The sequence below is a fragment of the Brachyistius frenatus genome, unplaced genomic scaffold (assembly GCF_029030835.1).
Source record: "Brachyistius frenatus isolate BFR_SWC_R1_liver_20210118 unplaced genomic scaffold, ASM2903083v1 Contig_8, whole genome shotgun sequence".
NCBI lineage: Eukaryota > Metazoa > Chordata > Actinopteri > Embiotocidae > Brachyistius > Brachyistius frenatus.
In genome coordinates this window covers 1,425,223-1,451,022 of record NW_027210607.1, presented here as the reverse complement: position 1 = coordinate 1,451,022, position 25,800 = coordinate 1,425,223, and the positions used below count along the sequence as shown (strand labels likewise).

Here is a 25,800-nt window from a genome sequence, read left to right as displayed (position 1 = left end):
GGCTAAACAGTCTCTCCGCTTCTTCTCTACCTGTTTGTCAATAACGTTGCGGTTTAATATGTACACGTACGTAAAACAGCTTGCCAAATTAAAAATAATCGATGGTGGCATGTCGGTTTATAAGAATCTTTTTGCCCAGAAGAAAAAAGAGCAACAACAACTACCGATAACTATGTTCTTCTCTCGAAAAACCACACCTGCACCGCCGGCTTTAGAAGAAAGAACCGCTGCAGAGCGGAGTCAGGATGCAGCGGCTCAGTCAGAAGAGCAGTGAAATACACGAGTCACTATTTGTCCTACTGTACTTTGTATTTGTTTTCATAATCATTTTTCATTTCCTCCCGTTCTAATCCAATGACTCGGGTCGCAGTGGGGCGGTGCCGATCTCAGCAATTTGAAGCCTTCAGTTCGTATTGATGATTAAAATTATTATTTTACAGTACAGTAGTTATTTGTAAAAAAAAAAAACATTTATACAGTACTTTTATTTGTTAAACAAATGCTTGGGCCTGTAAAAAGGTTTTGTTCTTTGGTTTCAATGTATTATGGAGTATTTCATTGTATAATAATTGTAAAAAAAAAAAAAGGTTACTACTTCACGGATTTCACCTATCACGGTCTCTATTTGGAACGTAACCCCCGCGATAAACGAGGGTTCACTGTATTGTCTCTATTTCCTCTGTGTCTCCTAAGGTTATATGTGTTTAAAAATTTTAAAATCTGCATTTTTCATCAGCTAGCAGCTATTCTTGTGGAACAAAGTATATATCTGCCTCTTTTTGTCTTTATCCTGGGCATGCCCTTCACCTTGAAAGTAGCATTTGATTCAGATCATAGAAGGTGCACCTTGTCATGAGTGATACTGCACAATTGTCCCCTAGTTATCTTGCCACAATGCCACCCCGTTTATCGACCCTGTCCAGTTTGTTATTTACTTATACTTCTGCAAATTTTCAATGGTGGTGTCATTCACAGCTGCAGGTGACAGAGAGGAGCTTGTCTTCTAAAATCAATCTTTTCTTTAGCTGTCTTTGTGTTTAAAATAATGTAGACATTTTGTGCAAGCACAAATAGTTACCCCAACAATATTGTAGGTATAATAGTAGGTAACTTTTGTATTGATATTTATATATTAAGGCATTTGGGCTAAAACATCTTGATATTTGATTTTTTTCCATTTTGCTGAGCCTTGTTAAATGTTAGCTGTTGGGATTTCTTGCCCTTTTAACGCCTTTGAGACTATTAGAAAATTCCAAGCACTTTTAAAGCTGCAAGTACAGTTGCAAAGAATATCAAACGCTGTGATGAGACTGACTCTCATCAGGACCGCCCCAGGAAAGGAAATGGCTACGGATACATGCAGCGGAAACGCAGGTCTAAGTTCTGTGCACTAGGAGCAGCATGTAGGTGTGGACTCATCAAAACTGATGAAGAGCAATGTGCTCAAAACATCACTGATGTTGTGATGTTCACTAATTAAATGCATCGGCCGCTTTGAGTATGCATACTTTACATTCCTGCCATTAATTAAATGGCCTTATCGAGATGCAATCACGTTGGTCACCCAGGCTATTTAGAGTGATCATGTTGATCTCACTCCAAGCTGTGCACCCTCTAACCTCACTGTGTACAACAGCGACTGCAGCAACCCTGAGTTCTTCTTAATTGGGGACTCAATAATCAGGTTTGTGGAACTACAGAAAAAAATAAACCTAGTGCTTTTCTGGGGCCAAAGCAAATGACTTATTACACTAACCCCCCCCCCTTCCTCGACTGCGATCCCTTACAGTCATAATTCATGTAGTCAACAATGACATAAAACTTAGAAATTACATAAAAATGCAACAGGAGTTTGAAACACTTGCCATAACCATAGAAAGCCCGGGTCAATTATGTATGCTGTCTGGCCCAATTCCTACCATCCCTACCAAGGGAAGTGAGCTGTTCAGCCGTCTTTTTAGCCTGGACAGTTGGCAAATGGCTACAGTTTTGTTAGCCACTTTGAGCCATCCTGGAGAAGGAGAGACCTCTTCAGGAGTGACAACTTGAACCCAAACAGATCATCCTTGAGATGTTTCTACAACTTGATTGGAGTCCACCTGTGGTAAATTCAGTTGATTGGACATGATTTGGAAAGACACACACCGTCTATATAAGGTGACACAGTTGACAGTGCATGTCAGAGCACAAACCAAGCCATGAAGTCCAAGGAATTGTCTGTAGACCTCTGAGACAGGATTGTATCGAGGCACAGATCTGGGGAAGGGTACAGAAAAATGTCTGCAGCATTGAAGGTCCCAATGAGCACAGTGGCCTCCATCATCTGTAAATGGAGGAAGTTTAGAACCACCAGGACTCTTCCTAGAGTCGGCCGCCCGGCCAAACTGAGCGATCGGGGGAGAAGGGCCTTAGTCAGGGAGGTGACCAAGAACCCGATGGTCACTCTGACAGAGCTCCAACGTTGCTCTGTGAAGAGAGGAGAACCTTCCAGAAGGACAACCATCTCTGCAGCACTCCACCAAGCAGGCCTGTATGGTAGAGTGGCCAGACGGAAGACACTCCTCAGTCAAAGGCACATGACAGCCCACCTGGAGTTTATCAAAAGGCACCTGAAGGACTGTCAGACCATGAGAAACTAAATTCTCTGGTCTGATGAAACAAAGATTGAACTCTTTGGCCTGAATGCCAAGCGTCATGTCTGGAGGAAACCAGGCACCGCTCATCACCTGGCCAATACCATCCCTACGGTGAAGCATGGTGATGGCAGCATCATGCTGTGGGGATGTTTTTCAGTGTCAGGAACTGGGAGACTAGTCAGGATGGAGGGAAAGGTAAAAGCAGCAATGTACAGAGACATCCTTGATGAAAACCTGCTCCAGAGCGCTCTGGATCTCAGACTGGGGTGAAGGTTCATCTTCCAACAGACTTCTCCAAAAATTATATTTCCTCCCATCTCAGTTCCCTCTCAGGTAATATGACTTCCTCCTGCAGAAACCTTGGTGTATTCTTTGACAACCATCTCAACTTTGACCAGCACATCAACTCTGTTGTCAAATCAACTCAGGGAAATAAAAAGAAATTGGTAATTTCTATCCCCCAATAACCTAGAAACATTAATTCATGCTTTCATCTCATCACGTTTAGATTACTGCAATCCACTGTACTCTTACCCAACACAATTTAATATAAACAAACAGTTCAACTCATTCAAAATGCCACAGCCAGACTCATAACCAGGTCCAACAGGAGAGACCACATTTCACCTTTTTAAAAATCACTTCATTGGCTCCCTGTCCGTTTTAGAACAGATTTAAAAATTTGAATGATCCCTTATAAGGCTCGCAGAGGGCTGGCTCCTTAATATATAGCTGACCTCCTGTCCCCTGATGAGCCTACATGCAACCGGAGATCCATTGGTAGGTCGTTCCTGACCATAGCTCGAACTAACCATAAAACTAAAGGTGACCGGACGTTTTCTGTTCGGGCCCGTCAGTTATGGAACGACCTGACAGAGGAAATCAGGGACACCAACACATTGTTTTCTTTTAAGTCACTGATAAAAACGCACTATTTTAGACTTGCCTTTTGTTGACTGCATTTTTATTGATTCACTTTCTGTTTAATTGTCTGTTGTATTTTTGTTGTATTATTATTATATTTTATACTGTTGCATATTGTGTTTTAAATGGATGTAAAGCGCGTTGTAACTTGTTTTTGAAAAGCGATATAGAAATAAAGTTGTTATTATTATAAGTTGTATATACATTTACGAAACCTTGTCACATTCTGTATGGTTGAGTAGATTACTAAACTAGAGGGGTTAGATCAGGGGTGTCAAACTCATTTTAGTTAAGGGGCCACATACTACCCACTTTCATCTCAAGTGGGCCAGACCAGTAAAATCATAGCATAATAACGACAATATTTCGCTATGTTTAAATCATTGGTGAAGGATTTTGGATGATAAACCCTATTTTAAGGTCTTTCTACAATAAACTAGAAACATAAAGACCAAAAACTCAGACATCAGCCCACTGTTTATCTGCCTGGGCTCTCCTCTGCAGATTCCCTAACAGCAAGCGCTGCTGCCTGAGCGCTGCTGCCTGTGGCAACGAGCGCTTCTGCCTCCGGAGCAGACGTCGCATTTACGCTGTTTTTGAAGCAATTACTGGATCGATTAAAAAAAAAAAAAAAAAGTTTGTACTCATAAACCTCCATATTCTCATAGAAATGCAATTTATGTCTTTCTGTAATTTTCACACTTAGCAAAGTCATCCGGCGGGCCGAGCTGGACCCCCTGGCGGGCCGGATCCGGCCCGTGGGCCGTATGTTTGACACCCCTGAGTTAGATGGTGATATGTTTTACAATTGGGAGTTTGCACATGGGTGTTTCATGTAGAAAATTGACAGGAATTTTATTTTACTTTCTCGACTGAATTCCTGCCCGGCCGATCTGCTCTGTTTAGCTTGCCACGGTCTCAAAGCGGCTTCCGTCAAAAATAGACTCGCTACCTTTCTTTACCAGAGCAGTGCAGCGACCCACTCCTGAGACGGGCCCGTGAGACGGACCGCGGCGGAAACGGTGAAGCATTGACTTTAATGATGGCGATTCACTCTGGCAGCTTTGTCGCAGATGTAACCGGTGGAAAATAACAGTAAACCTAAATCTAAAATTGAATACAGTTTGCCACTTTTTATTCTTACATAATTCCATCTATTTCGTGTTCATGTGTCTTCAGTATTGTTCAGTATTGACATCGTCTTCAGTATAGCCAAGGGGAAAAACAAAAATGAGGAATGAGCAACAAATCATCCATTTGACTTTTTGGACCTTTCCTGCAGACAAATGAAGTCAAGCTGCTCTTTCTTTTTGTCCCACATCAGATTCATGTCGATTTGCATGAGCAGCACCGCCATTTTACATGTCACATACAATAATTAACATTACGTCAACATGACACAGTGTGTGAATGTTGACATAATAATAAGTGTCATGTCAATCAAACACACATGATGTAAGAAATACTCAGATCCAGAATCTGAACAGATTTCCACTTCCTCCCCATAAAGATATACTGCATGAATTAATTTCCAAATTACAACACAGGCCAAAAATTGTATGGACTTCAAGGCAACAAAAACAACAGATGGGTGTGACAGAGGAAGATTATCATCTGACAAAACACAGCCTTACACACATTTCAGCACAAATTGCCTCTTCAATGTAGAAACAACTTCAGACAAGACAGTTATGTAAACAGGGTGCCTTTGCCTAAATTGTCCAAAAATAGACTGGGAGAAGTGCATGGTACATTATCTGTGTGCATCCCACAGGAAGTTTGAAATGGATTAAATGTGACAATAATCTCAGACAAAGGCAGTTTTATGTTCTATGCAGGTCAAAAATAGTAGAATGGGTATAAAATGCAAATTTACAGTATATTATGTTTTCTACTTCATCACAAATAGGGAGCTTGGAAAGCTTGGAGACAGTGCTTTCTTATAACAGCTGTATGTCTACTATGTCGCTGACAAACTAACCAGTGATGTACAAGCAAGGCAGCACCATGCAAAGAGTTCATATTTTATTAATTTCTTAACAGATTGTTTGTTTGTCCTTGGAAGCTGTTTCAATGAAGGCAGGCACATCTTTGAATTGCATACACAAATACCTTAGACTTAGCCAATATTCATTGTTTGCACCTATTGCTAATTAACCTTGGCTTTGAATTTACCTGTATGTGGGATTTGTATTCATTGAAAGCATCCTGGCATCACCACAAAACTGATGATATATATGTAGGAGATGCCTTGAAGCATGTTGAGCACTTATTCATATTCCTTGAATTCACTTTTATTGTTTTCTCAAAATGAACAGTTATTTCAACTTAATTCTATCTTATAAAGTGCAACAAAATATTGGGAACCATAATTTTTTTCTATCACATTTCCATTTGTTTTATTATTTAAAATATGGCCACCCTCCATAGAGAATCAATTGCATGTGTTCCCATCCTAATTGGTGTAGACATCCCATTCATTTTAACTAATCAGCATGCGCCGAAACCAGTGGACACTCTGCCACTGCTGCAACTACCTACAGCCCTTGTTCACCAAAGCTTTTTTTTTTTTTAATACAGCACATTTTTAAAATTGTTTTGATGAACACCAGCAGCTAGACAAGGTGTTGAGTGTTTATTCAGTGCTGAATGCTGAACGTTTGGCGATTTAAAAAAAAAATATATATATATATATATATTTATGGTCAACGCGAGTTGAAAAATATTAGCCGCCCTTCAGAGTGACTGCGGAAATGCTAATATGAGCCGAGTAACCAGACTGTTATCACAGTGAAGAAAACTGAAGCAACTGTTCATTGCTGCATCCACAAATGCAGGTTAAAACTCTATCATGCAAAGAAGAAACTAGATATAAACATGATCCAAAAACGCTGCTATCTTCTCTGGGCCCAAGCTCATTTAAGATTTCGGACTTGTCCCCTCATAGACTTGCTGTCTTTAACATAAGTTTGTATTTCTGTTCAAATATTTGTTTAAACCCGTCTTACATTACACGATATGGAAATGTAATCTTGGTTTTAATCTATTGCCTCACTGCATTATAATTCTCACTTATGAAAACCAATACTACAAGACTCAAGAAACACCAGGTCCGTTTCATCTCTAATGCACAGGCAGGGACTCCTCTGTATGGAAAGGCAGAATGGAGAGAGGCGGTGAGAGGTATGGTGGGTCTTTGCCAAGGTCCTCAATCAAATGTTTATGAAGACTTTTACAGTGCTTGTCTTTATATATTGTTTTTGTTATTGTAAGTCGCTTCGGATAAAAGCGTCAGCTAAATGAAATATAATGTAAAAATGTAATGTAATATAGCTGTATGTCAACAGGTCATCTTGAAATAGCAGTGGGACATTTTTAGACCTACTATATATTAAGATTGGGAAATGATAAGACAGTGGTTGGCTAAGGAAAATAAAATTAATATTTATTGTCTCCCGGTACAACAATGTACATATTTTAACCAAAAGTGTGATATTTTATAATCAGGGAGAAAACTAATCACTGCCAATTTGTATATTTGAATAATCATTTGAGCCTGTTTTCAAGCTCAAAGTCCAAACATTTGTGCTTGGTATTTTCTCTTTCTCATATCCGGGCACACATATCATCTTTGAGTTTGAGACTGTTGTTTGGCAATTATGCAGTGGGCTAAACCTTGAACCCATTTCACCCTCATATTTGTTTACATTTTGGCACCATTAGCACAGAATTATTCATTGGCGTACAGACAACTGTTATTATTATTGTTATTTACTGTTATTGGACAGTTACTATGCAACTGAATAAAACTTAAAAAGCTCTAGAGTTCCAACAAACATCTTTTTTTTTTCTTTCTCTAATTTCTAAGCAGTTTTCAAGATGTTTATTTTGCAATGGACATCTGCAGTCATGATATTAAAAAAAAAACAACAACCTGCAATTTGTGTCCCAATTTGACTAATTTCTGAATCAGGAAGTTTGATGCAAACCGCTCATTAAGGGTTTAAAAGTAACTTAATTACTTAAATTAGCTGTGTGTTGACTCTGAAACCATTCGTATTACAAATCACTGCCTTCCTTCTGTCTATAGACCAAAAGCATGCACATGTTACTTTCATCGCATACTGTATGTGTGCCTCATAAATAGTTTAAATAATTAAATAAATAATCAGTTTTACAAGCCTGTGACTGACTGGATCCCGCATGGCCATCAAAAGTATAAATTGGTATTAGGGATGGGCTTTTCAAGGGAAAAAAAAACTATTCTATAATCGCTCTGAACTATTTGACTATTATTTGTCTATTAAGGCCCCTTCCCTTGTTTTTTGTGCCACACGTCCAACATCTATCTTATTTTGGTGGCCATTGATTATTGATTTGTGGAAGGACTTGTGTTCAGTGCTTTACTCAAATTACTGTGCATAGCTGACTTATATGATAGCTTTACCTACCAGAGTTTGTACTGCACCTCATCTTCATTTATTTTTTTAAAAGAAGTTCCAACAGATCATTTTTTAGGGCTGTAGTCGCACTTCCATGTTTCTCCTCTTTGCACCACAGGATCTAATGTCACAGTGCCACACATTGCCGTTTTACCGGCAAGGCTGATAGAGGTGTTCTTTTTCTCCTTATGTCATTTAATTCGGTTGTCAGACAGCTTTAAGGTGCATTATCACCACCCTCTGACGGGAGTAACACATTTCTAACAGGCGTCGGTAAAAATAGGGGAAATAAGGATGGACAATAGTTGCATATCCTATTTGATTTTAATATGTGAAGGACTATTCGAATATTCAAAATGTATGACCCATCCCTAGTTGATAAAGGTAATTAGGGATTCCATGAAAACAAGTAGATACTTTGGTATCAATTTAAGAATTATGACTTTGTGACTACTTGTTTTTCCTATTGTACTAAAAACACTGTAGATGCCGCAGGTTCTAAAGATACTGGAAATTAACACGAGAAATGGCAGTGGCAAGTGCAGGTGTAGATAGCTGATAACGTCAGCTGGGAAGCACATTGTATGTGCAGCAGTTTTATTTTTAAAAAACATCTTGAAATAAAATTACGTTTTTAACCTTGTTCAAATGTCTATATGGAGTTTTTTTTTATATCGTGCAAGCCTTATCATGAGCAAAATAAGAAGTCTGCCATGGCTACGCATTTACACTTTGGACCAGTCTAAAAAACACATACTTCATCTGGCAGGGAGGAGCTATCCATGTCATCAAGCTGCCAGCTTGTGCTGCTGATGCACGACAAAGAGGTGGGTGGAGATAGAGATGGTGATATTGGTACGAACTACCAAATTTCTGGTATCATGACATCCCTACAGCTAATAGATGGACAAATGTTTTGTTATTACTGCAGTTCAATAGCAGCTACCATGGCTATCCAAGTTGTCTCAAAAGAAAATTCTTTAGAACTTAGCTACAAAAGCTAATTGGTTAGGTTATATTCTGCCACATTCAAGGAACAGCATTTTAATTTATGTAGATGAGGTTTATCATATTTACATGAGGTTTATCTGGGAATTTTTTTGGAAGCACATGCAGCTTGTCCTAATGTGCAGCACATTTTGACAAATTCAACATTTCCTGCATTTCAACAACAGCAACACGTCTGTTTACTGTTTTGCATTGGCAGTGTTTTGGAGAATTAAAATTAATTCCTCAAACTACAGGAAATTACAATAATGGATGAAAGTGTTAAGTCTTACACTGAGCCACAAGTTATTGGTAATTACCAGTAGATGTAACAATGAGCTTACTTGTCAATGAGGTGGAACAGGAGAGTAGAGAAGAGGAACAGTCAAGGAAAGAGCACACACAGGATGGAAGAAAGTGAGCAGAACATGAAAGCATAAAGAAAGAAAATGAAAGAATAGCACTGAAGTTCTACAGAATCGTTTACAATGGTCACACTGATCCTCAGGATGGACCCCTCTCTTCAATTCCTCTTCCATCTATCTCTCTGAGCCAAGCGAGGATCCCAGAATATACGCCGGGTGCTAAAATAGGCTTCGAGCTGGGTGATGAATAAGCCATGGCATACTTGGGAGCAAGGGAATGAGAATGTGAAAGATTAGACCGTAAGCAAGAGAGTCTTGCTAACAGGTCTGCCAAAAGCATAACACTAAACCAACAGATTAAAGTAGTAAGCTAATCAACTCATACACATTCACCAATAGCGAATACGAGAATATCGATACTGGATGCTACACAAATGACCCATCTAGCCACACAAAAAACAAACAACTTTCCCCAGAATCCTATCAAGCATAAACTCTACCTACCTATCTTCTGGATCTTGCAAGTCCAGGATTTATCAAAAAATAAAAAGGGCAAAAATAATGAACGTGTCCGACAGAAAGGCTGATACAGCCCAACTGAACACTCACCTGACTAAATCTGGAGAAGTCATTAAAATGGGAAATGAAACCAGACAATACTCACTGGACCAACTACCAGAGAATTGAAGCTACAGAAATTAAAACCTATATAATAAATCAGTATTCTGATACCTTTTTAAAACAATCCCGGACAAGCCCCCAATTATTTTACATTCCCAGAGTGGGTCTCGGAGATGCAGGGAGCAACACAAGGGGAATAAAAGCCGCGGGAAATAAAAAGTAGCCAAAAAAACAAACGTATAAGGAAAACTCAGAGATTTATTCAGGATACAGGCAACTTAAATTACAAAAACGTTGTGCAAATACACAAAGACCTGACAAAAAACACAAAAAAAGGACAACGAATCAACTTGGCTACCAACAAACAAGACACAATAAAAAGAAAGTAACCAACTCCGGTACACAACCGCTGTCACATAGTGATCAAAGTAGGCTGCCACAACACGTGTGTTTAGAGTCAATGGCCGACTGGCAACCATTGTATGCTGCTTCAGGCTGTTTCACCCTGCCCCCAATGGGAAATCAGATTTTGATGTAGCCAATCACCCAGCTGAGAGGAGGTGGTACCTGGAGAGAAAGAGCACATATATACACACACAAACTATTGTCCGTAATATCCTCACATTTTAAACAGCAACTCCATTATTTTTTGTTTTTAAAGGACTAAAAACAGCTTTATGTCTGTCAATGACATAGTTGATTTATCAACTAATTGTTGCAACTTGACCAGTTTAATAAAATTTAAAAACCACTATCACATACCTAACTTCCACTGTTAAACTTAATGCCTTGTATAACTTATTATTGCAGATCTTCAAATGCAGACTGGAGGTACATTTGCTGTTGATGTGGCTAAATGTGCAGGGTCACCTTTAGAATTGATACTGCACACAGTTAGCAAGTAGGACATTTGGATCCCAAGTGTTTCTAAAGTGCATTAACAAATACATTTCAGGGGATCTTTAAAAACTGTTCAAAGCACTGGATTAGGGCATACATTTTGGAGTGATGCCAACAAATCTATGTAAAAAATGAAAAAAAGACGCCCCTAGCATAACTACGGCAGATTTTTCAATAACAATTCTCTCCAGCTTTTGATTTGAAAAAACACACATTGTTCGCAGATCCTTTTATCCTGACTGTGTCTCAGCAGCTTGAGTGCCTACACCAAGTCTCCTTAGGCAAGAGACACACCACATGATGTCTGGACTTAACCTGTGATGTAACATCAGGACCGCTTTTCCCCGGTATGTTTCTTACATAACTTGTGTGTCAAGGATATGGACTTAAAAGAGAATTTAACTTCATTTCAATATGGTGTATTCACTATTAATGTGGCAATTGTGGCTCTATGGGTCATACTAACTTTGCCCTCTCTACCGCTGATGTAAAGATTTGGGGAAACAAGGAATTGCTCAAAACAGTGTATATCTGGGCAACTCATGCAGCTTTTACGAGAACCATTTTAAAATTTGTTTTGAAGTCTGACTGACAGTAAATGTAGCTATTAGCCAGCTGTAACACATTTTATTGGCTGCAATAAGAAACTCAGGATCCAACATAACCACTGGCCAGTGGTTTAGAACAAATGCTCTTTATTCTAAAGCCCCACAGATGTTATGTGGCAAAAAGCAATCGTGTTATTGGTTCTGAGACTAATTCTACTTTGTTTCTAGAGTGTTGTCATGAAACAAAGCACTTTGCACCATAAGTTAAGTTAGTTGAGCATTGATCTAAGATCCACCTTATGTTTATAGAATGGGTAATGTAAAAAGATAAATAATGAGACATCTGCATCTTATAGAGTAATGCAGTGGGAGCAAAGAGCAGGTTACAGGATTATGATCTGTTATCTTTACATAGAGTGCATAATGGAGAGTAGGGCCCCATTTTAGCCCTTGGAATGGGCCCGCAGATGCTCATGGCTAGCTATGTGTATCTGCATACAGTTATAGCTTTCAAAAGTGTTACAGTAGACTCAATAACCACAGTGCACTGTTATCCATCATTCAGTCAAAGAAGAGGACAATATGATTTGAGCAATCCAGCCCGGAGAGAACACAGAGCCCCATTAGTTGCTCAACTTGTTACAAAAATACAAAGCCACCTATCAAAACCTGCACTAGCTGTCACGAAGCCTGCAAAAAGCAGCTCTTCTAATGAAGTGCTACATGGCCGACGGATCAAGAGGTGTACTGCGTGAGAAAAGAAAAAAAGAGAAAAAAGAAAGAAGGGTGGAAAAAGAATTAAGCAGCAGCAATTAAAAGCACATGAGAAAATGAGAGAAATCCACTAATTGTAGTCCCGTTAATTGTGAAGATGAACACCAAGAGGCATATACACATACACCATTCCCTCCTGTCATGTACTGTAGCAGCTGTATTGTTTATATTTTACAGCAGTTTAATGCACAATAGTATAAAACGATTATTTGTGAACACAATATCCACAAATGCTGGTTAAAACCATGCAAAGAAGAAACCAGATATAAACACGCTCCAGAAGCCCCACCACTTTCTGTGGGCCCGAGCTCCTTTAAGATGGACTAAGGTGAAGTGGAAAACTGTCCTGTGGTCTGATGAATCAAAATTGGAGATTATTTTAGGAAATCATAGACGCTGCATCCTCCGGGCTAAAGAGGAGAGTCACCATCCAACTTGTTATGAGCACTCAGTTCAAAAGCCAACATCTGTGATGGTACAGGATGCATTAGTGTACATGGAATGGGTAGCTTTCACATCTACAAAGGAACCATTAACGCTGAACGATATACACAGGTTTTGAGCAACATATTCTGCCATCCAGAAAATGTCTTATTCAGGGAACGCTTTGCTTATTTCAGCAAAGCAATGTCCTACTGCATTTTGCACAAATTACAACAGCATGGCTCCAGGTACTAAACTGGCCTGCCTGTGGTCCAGAACTCTCACCCATTGAAAAAATTTGGCACATCATGAAATGAAAATTACAACAAAGGAGACCCCGAATTGTTGTGCAGCTGAAATCCAGGCAAGAATGGTACAACATTTCACGTCCAAAACTCAAGCAACTGGTGTCCTCAGTTCCCAAACTTTTACAGTGTTGTTAAGAGAAGAGATGATACAAAACAGTGGTAAACCTGGCCGTGTCCCAACTTTTTAGGGCCCGAGCACCAAAGGTGCAGCGGCCACATTTACCTACATTCACGAAATCCGGTGGACATTTGTATCACACCCAAACGCACAAAAAAGTTACATTGCACCATTACGTCAACGCGACAGGAAGTCCGCCATTTTGAATTTGGTCACCATTTTTGCGGATTTGCACGTTGTACATTAACAAACTCCTCCTCGGGATTTTGTCAAAACGACTTGAATTTTGTTCTCTGCACAGTTAACATGTTTGGGATTAGAAGTTATCAAAAGAATTCATTTTCGTTGATACGTGTGCCCGTAAAGTGGTGGCCATTTTGAGGGCCTCGCTATGAAACTACAAGTTGCTTTAAATCTTATGTACATGGACCGACCTTCTCCAAACATCACAGGTATGATAATAGCCCCACCCTGAGGACACCTGTGTGGTAATATTCACTCATAGCGCCCCCTTGTGGCCACTGGAAATTACACTTTTCATACTTTCACATTCTACGTCGAGCTGGTTGATCACATGAACCTAAAGTCGGGTCACAATAACCTAAACATGTAGTTGATGACATATTGACACATTCGTTTGACTTTGTCAATGGGCGTCGCCGTGACGATGCGGCAAAGTTTGATGTCTCGTCGTGACACAGGAAGTTGATGTTTAAGGTCAAAGGATGCTTGAAACCTCATGAAATGTGTCACATACATCCGGTGTGCTGATGTGTTTTGCGAGTGGGCGTGGCCAAACGGCTTGCAGGCGCCCCCTAAACTGCAGCCCCGGCAACTAGTTTCACCTACATGCACCAAATTTGTTGGACACGTGTATCACACAGAGATGTACCGAAAAGTCTCTTGGCATCATGAATTTGTTGTCGTTGGTTGTGTGACCTCATTGTGGCGGCCATTTTGAGCGTCTCGCCATGAACCTACAACTGACTGTAACTTTTATGTACATATTCCGATCTTCCTCAAACATTATATATTTGATGGCAGTCTGAAGACACCTGATAGTATTATTCCCTCATAGTCATAGCGCCCCCTGCTGGTGACAGGAAACGAGACAAAAATAGCAACTTTAAGCGGGGATATGCGGTCCCTCGCGTGCTGCACGTTGGGGAGCCGGCTTCGGGGAGCCGACGCACAGTTTTAAATTTGATCTTACAATCCATCTGGCTATAGTAGCTACTGTAATATGATAGCCAACGTTAACCAAGCAAACAAGTCAACATGCAGCCAAGTTACTCTATGTTAAAAAACAATGTAACATTATCACTGAATTCGACTGCTCTTTTCCCAACACATGGGTAATGAAATGAGGACCAACTTATCTGGCTAAACTATATCCAGGCCAAAATCACTGTAAAACATGGCATTTCTAGTTATGTGGAATAAAGCTGATATTTCGTTCTTACCGGCATGTACCTGGCTGGTTCAGTTGCTATGGTTACTAGCCTTTGTGAGCTAGACAGCCTCCTCTTAACGACCAAATTCCACCTTCTTTGCAATGTTACAAACTCCAGCTGTACCTAAATGGCCACTGTGTATACCGACTGAGCACTGGCAACTGCTGCTACTTTGCTAAATGTGCTGCTCGCCAGCTTGCAGACTGCAAAATTGTAACGCAACTATCACAATAATCATGCCCTCAAATCCATACTGATATGATTGGCTGAATTATGAGACTGATCTAACCCCATATAGCTCACATCTGGAAGTTATTACTGTCACTTATTCTATCATATTAAAATTGATGTTGTCATACTTACCCAAACCCTACCCAATCACATTAGATAATTATTACAATGAGTTTAAAAGACAAGCTCTGCACTGGGACCTGAAAAACTTAAAGTAAACCCAGAGTGTAGGCTTTGGTGAAACTAGTATCAGGTAAATACTCTTTGTTTTTATTCACTTAACAGCTGCCTTATAGCCTACTAGTTCAGTTTTCAAGCAAATCTCCCCTACTGTCTGTACAGTTTGGGTACCCATCGCTAAACGAATTTGGCCACATGGGAGACCAGACCGCATGCACATGTGGTCTGAGCTACAGAGTGAGAAAGCGAGGTTGAAAGAGAAAAAAAAAGACAGAGAAAAAAGATGCTGCTTGGCTAATGTGCTAGGAAGTCCAAAATGGTTAAATCTACAGTGGGATATACAGAAATGTTAGCTGAGGGAGAGAGGGACAGGATGAGGGCATTGTGACAGCGAAACGGAAGGAATGGTTGTACTCTGAATGGAGAGTAAGGTGGTTGAGGAACAAATTGATGGATAGGACAGAGTTATGTAAAAGATTAAAATGAGTCTTGTCTATTGAATTGCAATTCAACCAGGCCATTGACATGCGTCATGTCACTTTATAATATAAAAGGAAACTTGAGTTAACAACAATTATTTGCCATTAAATTTCGCATAAAAGGCATAAAATCAAGTTTTCAATCCATGTTAACATGTCCATGGGATGTTTATGTGAGAACACAGATCACGAGTGAAATAAGCAGTCAACGCCATGGCTGTCCATTTCCACCAATAGTCTAAAAAGTACAAATTTGGACAGCCAGGGTTTCAGACATCACGTACCTAAGTAACGGATCCCATCAATTTACAGGGTGAGGGTTTCCACAGAGCTGCCAGCTCTAGCTGTAAGCAAGTGTCAGAAAGGCAGGTACTATTTACAGGTTTATGAATCTGAAAGTACTAAATGAAGGCAACTGTGTAGTTACATCAAAGTCACTTAACAGCATTAGGGGATTTGTTTCTTGGGAAAAACTCATAAATATGTCATTTTGACTATCATAAATGAGATTTTAGGGGTTAAATCAAGTCGAGGTGAGGAACTTTCAAGGTCCTCTTTGTATGTATATATAGTCTTGTTTTTTGGACAGCAGCTGAGAATTAAAAAAATGTATATATCATGGCCCTCTAAAGTTGACAAGGCTACTGCCTGCTGTTGGAAAACTACAACCTATTTAAAGAGTCAATCGATACAGTGCAACATTAATATTCCAGTGAAGATTATGTCTACCTGATGAATATAAATCCAATATTTCTTCGGTTTTAGATATATTTTGTTATCAAGCAAACTCTTGAGAAAATATCCTCTTTAGCTGCGAAATGCTTCACAACCTAAAGGCAGCATTTCACATTTGGTATTTAGCAGTAACTATACAGTTGGTTTATCAGGGGATTGTTCAAATAAATAATGATAAATTAGGTATATTATGTGCTACTCAAAAACAAAAGGGAACTGCAGAATAGAGTGGTAATTGACAGGGTTTGTTACTAAAAGTTACACATGGTCATTTGTCTTGGTCATGGTCATTGTTTATCGAAAAATTATGATTAGTGCAGCTTCAGCTTTGTTTTTTTTTTGTTATGGGAAGATACATGTACAAAATTACAATACAAAACATATTATTTGGTACTAGCATTAATAAATACTGAAACTTAAATAACAGCCTGTTTACCGTTTAGATCCATGTCTATTAAGAGTCATATGGAGTAAAATCTTTAAAATAATATATGTATGTCTTCGCATGCTTTGCCAATAAAGATCATTCTAGCAGATTACAAAATTGTAGCTATGATGGTAGCTAATTCTTCAGAAATATATATTGCTACAAAGAAGCTACAAATTCTAAAACACCACAGAGTACAACAGAATATAATCCACACTTTGAGGATGGATTCCCAAGATTAGTGACACCAATTCCATATTTGGCCAAATGTGTAACACGGTAATGGCATAGAAGAATGGCCATAACGGAAATGTGTTCTTGTAGAATATTATGATGTCACAGTAAAGTTAACCTATAAACTTCTGAATAGAAAATAGCATTACCTCAACAATTTCTCCTGTTAGACATTTATGTGAAATTTTGCTATAATTAGCATATTCATTCTAATGTTATGGACGCAGACGTGACAAGGATGGACAAATGGACGTTAGTTGACCACCACATTGTAGTTATTGCATCAGTGAGTCCAAGTTAGATGGACGCAAGGTCACACTGACCTTTGCCTTTGATCCCAAAATCAAATCAGTTCATCCTTAAATTCAAGTGAATTATTTTGCTAAATTTGAAGAAAGTCCCTCAGGCAATACTAGACTACAAAGACTGGAACGTGTCATTGGGCTTAAAGGAACCACACTAGGCTGGTTTAGATAATATCCATTAGAGTAAAATCTGTTTTGTTCTCACAAAACTTAGTCATGAAGGACCAAGCTCTCACTGGAGAAACGATAGCACCGTCATCCAGAAGGGAGGTGCATCTACTGTGGTCAACTGGGAAACTTCTTCACCACGTGTCTAGTAAAATAAGCTGGGGGGGCTGTGAATACTTATGTACATGTGATTTTTTTTTGTTTTGTTTTTGATTTTTAATAGATTTGCAAAAATTTCAAAAAAAAAAAAAAAAATCACGTTGTCATTATGGGGTATTGTGTGTAGAATTTTGAGGGGAAAAAATGAATTTAATCCATTTTGGAATAAGGCTGTAATATAACAAAATGTGGAAAAAGTGAAGCGCTGTGAATGCTTTCCGGATGCACTGTAGATGAGCTCCACCCAAACCAGCTGAATAAGCTTCTTTTTGTGAACAATACCAAAGTAATACTTTTCACACACATTTCGGATCACAACAGCAGATTTATCTAAGAAAATCTAGTGTTTCCCTTCGATTGGGACCCTCTGCCCCTCCTGAAAGAAAACACATCAAGGTCATAACCTTGTACATGGCTGGACTATGTGTGAAACTGGAGGGCTAAAGGCTTAGCTTTTAGCTAAGTGTTTAACTTAGCTTTTAGCCCAGCCAGCATTTCCTGCTGTTTTTGTTCTCTCAGCTGCCGCCATCTTCCTCTAGGGATAGTTGCCCAAACTGATACCAGTGATGTCACGGTTTCCGCTGGAATCTGTGTGGTAAAATGCAAACTGCATGTAGTGCCAAATCTTAGGGAGGTCACTGCCACTTTACAGTCCAAAACAAGCAACAGTAAAAGCGACACAAAAAGTAACAAAGACCTTTTCAGGGAGCATCAATCTGATGCATCCATTTGTGCTGCCATCTTGAAAAGCAATTTAAAAAATAATCAGACAACGGAATCTGGATTGGTAACCTCAGTCTGATATCCGATGAGTGAAATATTTCTCTATTGGAGCGGATATGGATATTAGATCAGATAGGTCTGAACTCTAGTTGTTTCACTACTTAAGTGTTTCACACTTTCACCATCCAATAATAAAAAATAAAAAAACAGCAAAATACTTCTAAGCTCTTTTTTAGAAGAATGATGTAAATGTTACTTGGTAATATCATATTAGCTGAAGAAACTAACTCATTCCACATTTCCCATGCAATTAATAGCAAATTGTGTTGAATTTATTTAGGAAATATCCATGTAAAATCACAGCACCCATAAATAAATCATCAGCCAAACCTAATAACAGACAGTAGAGCCAGAGTATGTATCCCACTTTGGAAACTAAAACTGAAAGTGACCACATAAAAAGTTGAAAAAGTCTGTTCTAACTGTAATGAATGTATGTAATGCATACTTTACATTACTGCAATTTGAATGTTCAACTTAACTTTTTCTCCTAAATAAGTTTGACTTGACTATGTTTCTGTTATCCCAGATCCTGATTTCCTTCTCGTTTCATTTGACTTATAAAAAAAGAAGCTTTTTTTGCTGTTGCACCATTAGAAGCTGCCTTCAATAAAATGCCTAAAAGCTAAATGTATTATTAGCTTCAACATTTTAAGAAAAGCCTTGCACTACATGGGCAACATCCCTACTTCTATTCACTTCCTCTCAGCTCACCTTTTCTTTCCTTCCTTCCCCTAACCCTCTTCATCTCACTTTCTCGCTCATGTATTCCTTCGTCTTCCTGCCATCACTGTATCAGCTGTCCTCACTTGTCACCCCCCCCCATCCTCCCACTGACAAACACTCCTCCTCTCTCCCTCTTCCCTTCCACACTTGTCTCTTTTCCTTTTTGTCTAATTCAGCTGTGAGTCCTGAGGCTTCGTCTGCGCAAAGTGCTCTGTCTGTCTTCCCCCATTCTCCCCATCCCTCCCTTGCTAGCATGCAAAGAGAAGGGGACTTATCAACAAGATCTTTAAATTATGTAATGAGATCATCTGTAGACTAATGCTGTATATCAGATATGCCAAGTAGCCATTAGTGGCTTCTCAATAGCATGACCATTTGTCTGGTCAGTACACATGTCTTTTAGTTTGTCACAGATGGATGATGGAGGGACTCCGGCTTAAAGTGGAGCTCAATTATATTAAAAACCTGGAGATAATAGCAGCAGAATCATGTGTTCAATAGTATGGGTAATCCTGCTTCCTATAGTACTTTTGTCCTGCATTTGTTTATCTTGTGACTTCTGGAGGTGAGATGCAGATGGACTCACGAATGGATGGATGGATGGATAGATGAGGCAAGAGGTCAGACATAAGGACAGATGGAGGACATAGGGAGATGAGGAGAGGTGCATGCACATCCACGTGCCAGTTCACTTGGAATACATGAGTTTTTGCATGTGAAACACTAAGGGCTATATCACTGACATGAGAGGGGGTTCTGTTCTCCCATGTGCAAGTCCATGCCATCAATTAGCACCCAACTAAGAACACATAACTCTATCAGGGGAGGCTGTCATGGAGAGCTTAGTCTAACGCATGTTCATCCAAGTGCTGAAAGGAGGAGTTAAGGACAAGGTCTGGGTGGTAGAGGTGGGCAGCCATTATTGCAAATCAGACAGTGGCCCTCGTGCAAGTCATATGAGCATATCTACTCTAAGTCTGGCTTATTTTAACCTGGGAGATTTGGGGAAACGTGGAATCTTGCAGAACTGCATAAATCAGGTAACTAGCATGAATTCCCTGCAGCTTTCCAAAACAAACTGACATTTGCTTGAATAATTTTAAACTTTGGTTTTCAAGTCTTACTGCAAGTCCCATAAGTAGTTGTTTTTTGATGGGTCTTCACATATAACTGTCTTAAAACATGATAGTGATGTAGCTTATTCAATTAAACTGGCAATTGATGCTAGAGAACTAGAAGCGGGAGTCGTTCTTCTTCAAGAATGGTGCTGATGGAACATCCCGTGTCCTACTTCTCCAAAACGTTTAACCGACATGAGTGCGCTTACTGCACTATTAACAAGGAGACCTATGTCTTGTGCTTTTTCCACGTTTTTAAGTCCACATCGTATCATCTGGTGCTTCTGCCATAGTTTCCCTCATGGGGATAATATAGTACCTAATGCAACTTTAAAGTTGTGGATTCATTCCCTCAATGGCCTGAGGGCAGATAAAAGATAAGGTAAGATAAGCTTTAAGTATGAGTCATGTGGTCACACGTCTACCTTTATTCCAGCTTTTCATAAAAACTGTCTGGATACATACTATACTTGAAGCAACAGTCCTTGCTTCCCACCTTCTATGGTCTGCACTGTAAAACACAGGAAAAAAAACTCCTGCCATTTTGCAAATAACCTTAGTTAGGCTTTTATAGGCATAGGCTGCTGGGGGACCGTCTATGATGCACTGAGCTTCTTCTCTCTATGTCACTCATGAATTTATATGGCACCATTACATCTCATTAACTTCATGCTTGCTCTTTCCCATAGTTTTGCTTATTGTTTGTTTTCTCTCTATGCAGTTCCCCTTTGCTTGCATAGTTTTGTGCTTTCTTTTATGGATATCCCTGGCCCTGGAGATGTATGTCTCTGGTCTGCAATTAACGGCCCCACCAACAGTTCATTGTCCTGGATTGCTATGCTGTTCTTTTTGCTCTTTGCTCTCCCCTCATCCCAATCACCACCTGCCTCTTAGTCTGGTCCCGCATGAGGTTTCTTCCCGTTAAAAGAGAGCTTTTCCTTCCCACTGTTTTTTCTTTCTGTATAAGGGGAGTCTTAGATGCTCATGTGGGAATTATTTAATTGTTGGGTTCCTTTGTATAATGTTGTAAAATTCTGTTGTAAGGACTATACCATATTAAATGCCCTGAAGTAACTTGTGTTGTGATTTGGTCCTAAAAAAATAAAATTGTATTGAATTGAATTGAAATTGCTAGAAAACTGTCAGCTGAACAAATCAATGGCATACATATCTGCACACAATGGAAATACACAAGGTTGAAATATAGAATTATTCTTTAAGTGACAGGTGTAAGCAATTGAAGAGGATTTGTAGAATTCATTGATTTTCTTCTCAAACTTTATAATTTTATTTAGGAAAATTCACGAGTGATTCAACTCTCCAACACAGACTTTCTTTAAACGGGAAAAAAGTCTTGCTAATTTTAATGTTATTTTTTTTGTGTGCCTTTATCAAATAGCATCATTAGAGATACAAACAGGAAATTAGGGGGTAAGAGGAGGTTATGACATGCAACAAAGATCCAGACTGTCAAACAGAATTGCACTGTGAACATTCTATAAAATGCAATTTAACCATTAGTGTACTAATTGCATTACAGTGGCTTAATCTGAATCAATTAGGGAAACCAAAAACATAATCAATTAATATAATTCAATAAATTTTTATATATATATATATATATACACCCAAATTGATTCAGATTAAGCCACTGTAATGCAATCAGTACACTAATGGTTAAATTGCATATTAAAGAATGTTCACAGTTCAACTCCTGATAGTCTGGATCTTTGTTGCATGTCATAACCTTCTTTTACCCCCTAATTTCCTGTTTGTATCTCTACTGATGCTATTCAATGAAGGCAAAACTAAAATTAGCAAAACTGTTTTCCCGTCTAAAGAAAGTTTATATGTCGGAGAGTTGAATCACTCATGAATTTTCCTGAATCAAATTGTAAAGTTTGAGGAGAAAATCTATGAATTCTACAAATCCTCTTCAATTGCTTTTACAACATTATACAATTATATATATAAATAAAACAAACTTGAAGTTTTTAGGCAGTGTCAATTATGCCGATAATCAAATCAAATCAAAAAGAGGATTAGGAACTTGAAATATTGTAAACTGCATATCTCTGGCCTTTAGATTGTTGATTAGGGTTAGGACTAGATGAGGGTTGAAACAAGACATCTTAAGATAACAACTTGGGCTTTTACGAGGAGGAAGGATTTGCAATTTGTGAAAAATGCCTCGCTTTGCTTGGACCTACAGCTGAAAACAGAGAGAAGGAGCCTTTTTAGCCCCATAAATGACAAAAATAAATCATCTTTACTCTAAATTGTTCATTATTCTTGAATCAACTGAATCAATCATCCAACAGATAATTTCAGTACAACATTTTTCATTCATTTCATGGTAGATCTTTGGATGTGGATGCTTATTCCTCTGTTGCTTTAAAACGCAGGTTGAGCTATAATAACCACATTTCATACCTGCGTACGTCGAAAATCCCCCAGAAATTAAATGTCTTGCACCTGTGAACCCAGACTTGGGAAATTTCACATATTTTTAAGAGGCAGAAAATTTGCCACTGATGATAATTTCTATTTGAGACATATGGAATTCTGCTAATGTCTTTGTGATCATTTCACATTGTTGTCTTCTTGACTTGTATATCCTGAAGAAATCGCTAGGCTTACTGATAGTATTCAGTCACATCAACAAGGCTGCTCACTCCACCATCAACAAAATCTAGGCTACTTGGCATAAGATACAAAAACATTGGCTAACCCCACAGCTGGTAATCAAAAATCTGAATTTTCCCACTATTTAAAAGGTAAAACTGAGCCTCATTAAGCCAGCCACAATCCATGAGCATCCTTCTTGGCTCTGATAGGCTTTTCAAGAGTACTCTTTCATTCATGTTTAACATACTTGTCAAGGAGTCAGTGTCATCTGCGTTCACACAATAAACAGATGTATATGACATTACCACCTCAGCTAATCAGCTGTGCTGCGTCTGCTGCTGCAATAGTAGAAAAAGTAGATTTCTGGTAAGTAATTCAGGCAACAGAGCAACACAGTCATGGCTACCATTTCCAGGGGATTATTAGTTACAGATGTTGCGCTTCAAGAAGGCATGTTGTTGTTTTGGTCTTCACAGTGATTGCAAATGTGAGCTGATACAGTAAAGCTGTGCCTTAAAAAAAAAAAAAAAAAATCAATCTGATATATCTACACTAATCCTGATAAGATCTACAGTAGCAGGTCAGTTTTACACATCCAGTGGTCTTCTGAGATATAGACTTATTTAATCAGCCAAACACTTTCTGTGCTTAGGCGAATATCTTAAATTCCATATTTCCTTTTTTAATTTATAATGGTAACATGCCATATCACCTACAAAATCATTTTTGTCACCCATCACTGTAGAACCGTTTAAGCTTATTTTGCTGCAATAGGCAACAAAATGCACAAGGAACAAGCAGAAAAATCGGAAATGTACCTATGTTAGTAGGCTATGATTCTCTGCCTCCAAACACCCTGTTGTTTTGCCACAAACTCTGTATAAATGCTTTATTATTTTCTTAAACAGACATAATTCACGGTGGAAGACAAAGAGGTATAAACTGCCCCTCACCTGCTTTCTGTGCCACCGACTGCAACCCCACGATGAGCCCCAGCAGTACCCCCACAAAGCACATCTGGACGGCGAACAACTCCTTTCGCTTTCTCCGCCTGGTTTTGCTCCTCCACCGGAGCAGCATCACTCCTCCTTCGTTGGCTGTCTCCGGCATCCCTTCAACCACCACGCGGGCCATGTCGCTCTTCTGCGGGCTAGCGTTCCAGCGGAACACCCGGTGGTGGTGCAAAGGAACGAATAATTCAGGTGGCAGACGGAGATCTGTACTGAATGGACACTGAAGGTACTCGTTGGAAATATATATATATCACTGGCTCGTCTATGGTTTCGTAAAGTCACATCACTGAGTACAATGCATGGAAAGAAAACGTCCGGGGTCTAGTTTCAAAATAAAACATCCAGTGATCATTATTATGAATTTCATTAGCCTACTGCAACATTTTGGATAGCTGGGTAAAATTTGCCTGGCAAGCAAACAAAGGATTCTGGGATTAAACATTAATTATCTTCAATAATTTTCCCAAATGATAGCCAGTAAGAAAATAGTAGGCTATAATAGTGGTGGATGATGGTGGTGTGGACATTTATAATCTGCAATGAGATCTAAGTAAAACAAAAATGATAATTTACCCAAAATGTAGGTCTTTGCAGGGAGCAAGAGTGTGTAACAAACTAGTAGGCCCATAAAAACTAGCCTACACATTAAATCAGAATGAAATAAAAGGCATCATAATTATAATAAAGAAAACTATTGACGTTATTATGAAGTGGATATTGAGCCTCAATTGTATTAAAGGGAGGAAAAGATAGCCTATATTTAAAGAAGACAATATTGTTATCGTGTTGCTACTATCATCAATTTTTACCAAATATATATATATAAAAAAATAAACACTGGTCTCCGCATTTATTTTTGAAAATATGATTTCCGGTTGCTAGGTAACTCTAGGACATTTGATGAAGTTAGAAGTGGTTGATCTAAAGTGCCTCTCCACCGTTTTTCCTCCTCCGTGGTTGGAGACAGACCTGCTGGTCAAACGACCCGGGACAGAAGTGGTAGTTTCTCTATTGATGTAGAAGCGCTGTAGCTCGGTGGCTTGTTAACGTCAGGCTCGGATGTAGGCGATTGTTTCTTGGGGAATAGAGATGTTACAAGGAGAGATATGAGGAAGGGGCGTGTGCGAGTGTGTCTCAGAGCGAGAGAGCTGGACAGAGTGAGCAATATTGATCGAGCAATAGTGTTTTTACTTTCTTGTCAGTGGAGAACATTGAATAGATTTAACAGAACAGAAGTGAACTTGATTGACAGATAGAAGACTATCTATCTTTAGAAAGTTCACAACATATGTATAGCATGTGTTATACCACTGCAAAACAGAGAGGCTGTTATAGTTCAAAACAATCAGGCTATTAAAATGTTTTTGAATACAGAAAACAACCAAGTACACAAAAAACAGACATGGCATGGTTGACAATAGGTATGCATTAATATTCATACATATACGTATCTATGCATTTTAGTATATTAACACTACTGTCAGATAACTTCAGTGCACAAAAAGAAAACATACATTATATCTATTCAATACAATTAGGACAACAGTTAAAAGGAGTATCAGGTGATCAAATATAACAGTTTGGTATTGAGTAAATATACATTAAATAAAACCCTTTACAGTTATCCATTTAATATTAGAAAATAATAAGTAGAAAACAGGAAGGAATTAACATCTTAACCAGTTTTCAAGTTAATATGACAAACAAACTCCTAAATTTGTTAATGGTACTAGAAATAATTTAATTCCAAGTTTGATTGATAATTAGGGAATAACTTTACATTAATCAATGCATTGATTTGAGTTTATTCAACGCAGTTAATGAAATGAAATTATTTTTGTTTCTTAGGAATGATAAACTTAAGCAATTATCTTAGAATGAATGTGCAGCTAAAAATCCTGAAACAGAAGTACATCTTTCAATGCCACAGGTATCTCATGTTCTGACAGAGCTGTATTTGCCAGCTGACTGAAGGAATGCCCACCAGAGCTGTTGCTCGTGAATTTGATATTCATTTCACTACCATAAGCCGTCTCAAATTTGGCAGTATATTCAACCGGCCTCACAGCTGCAAGCCATGTGTAACCATGTCAGCCTAGGACCACCAAATATGG

The 25,800-nt window shown here is 38.8% G+C and overlaps 1 protein-coding gene across 2 annotated transcripts in view; it reads right to left on the bottom strand.

The window, feature by feature from the left end:
* The window catches only part of slc24a3 (solute carrier family 24 member 3), an 88,608-nt gene extending 64,665 nt beyond the window's left edge, over window positions 1-23,943 (bottom strand). For both annotated transcript variants that reach the window (XM_069689838.1, XM_069689839.1), the window contains exon 1: window positions 23,627-23,943. In XM_069689838.1, coding sequence (XP_069545939.1) covers window positions 23,627-23,807 — 181 coding nt within the window. In that variant the 5' untranslated portion in view covers window positions 23,808-23,943. The remainder of the gene's footprint in view (window positions 1-23,626) is intronic.
* Window positions 23,944-25,800: the final 1,857 nt, after the last annotated feature.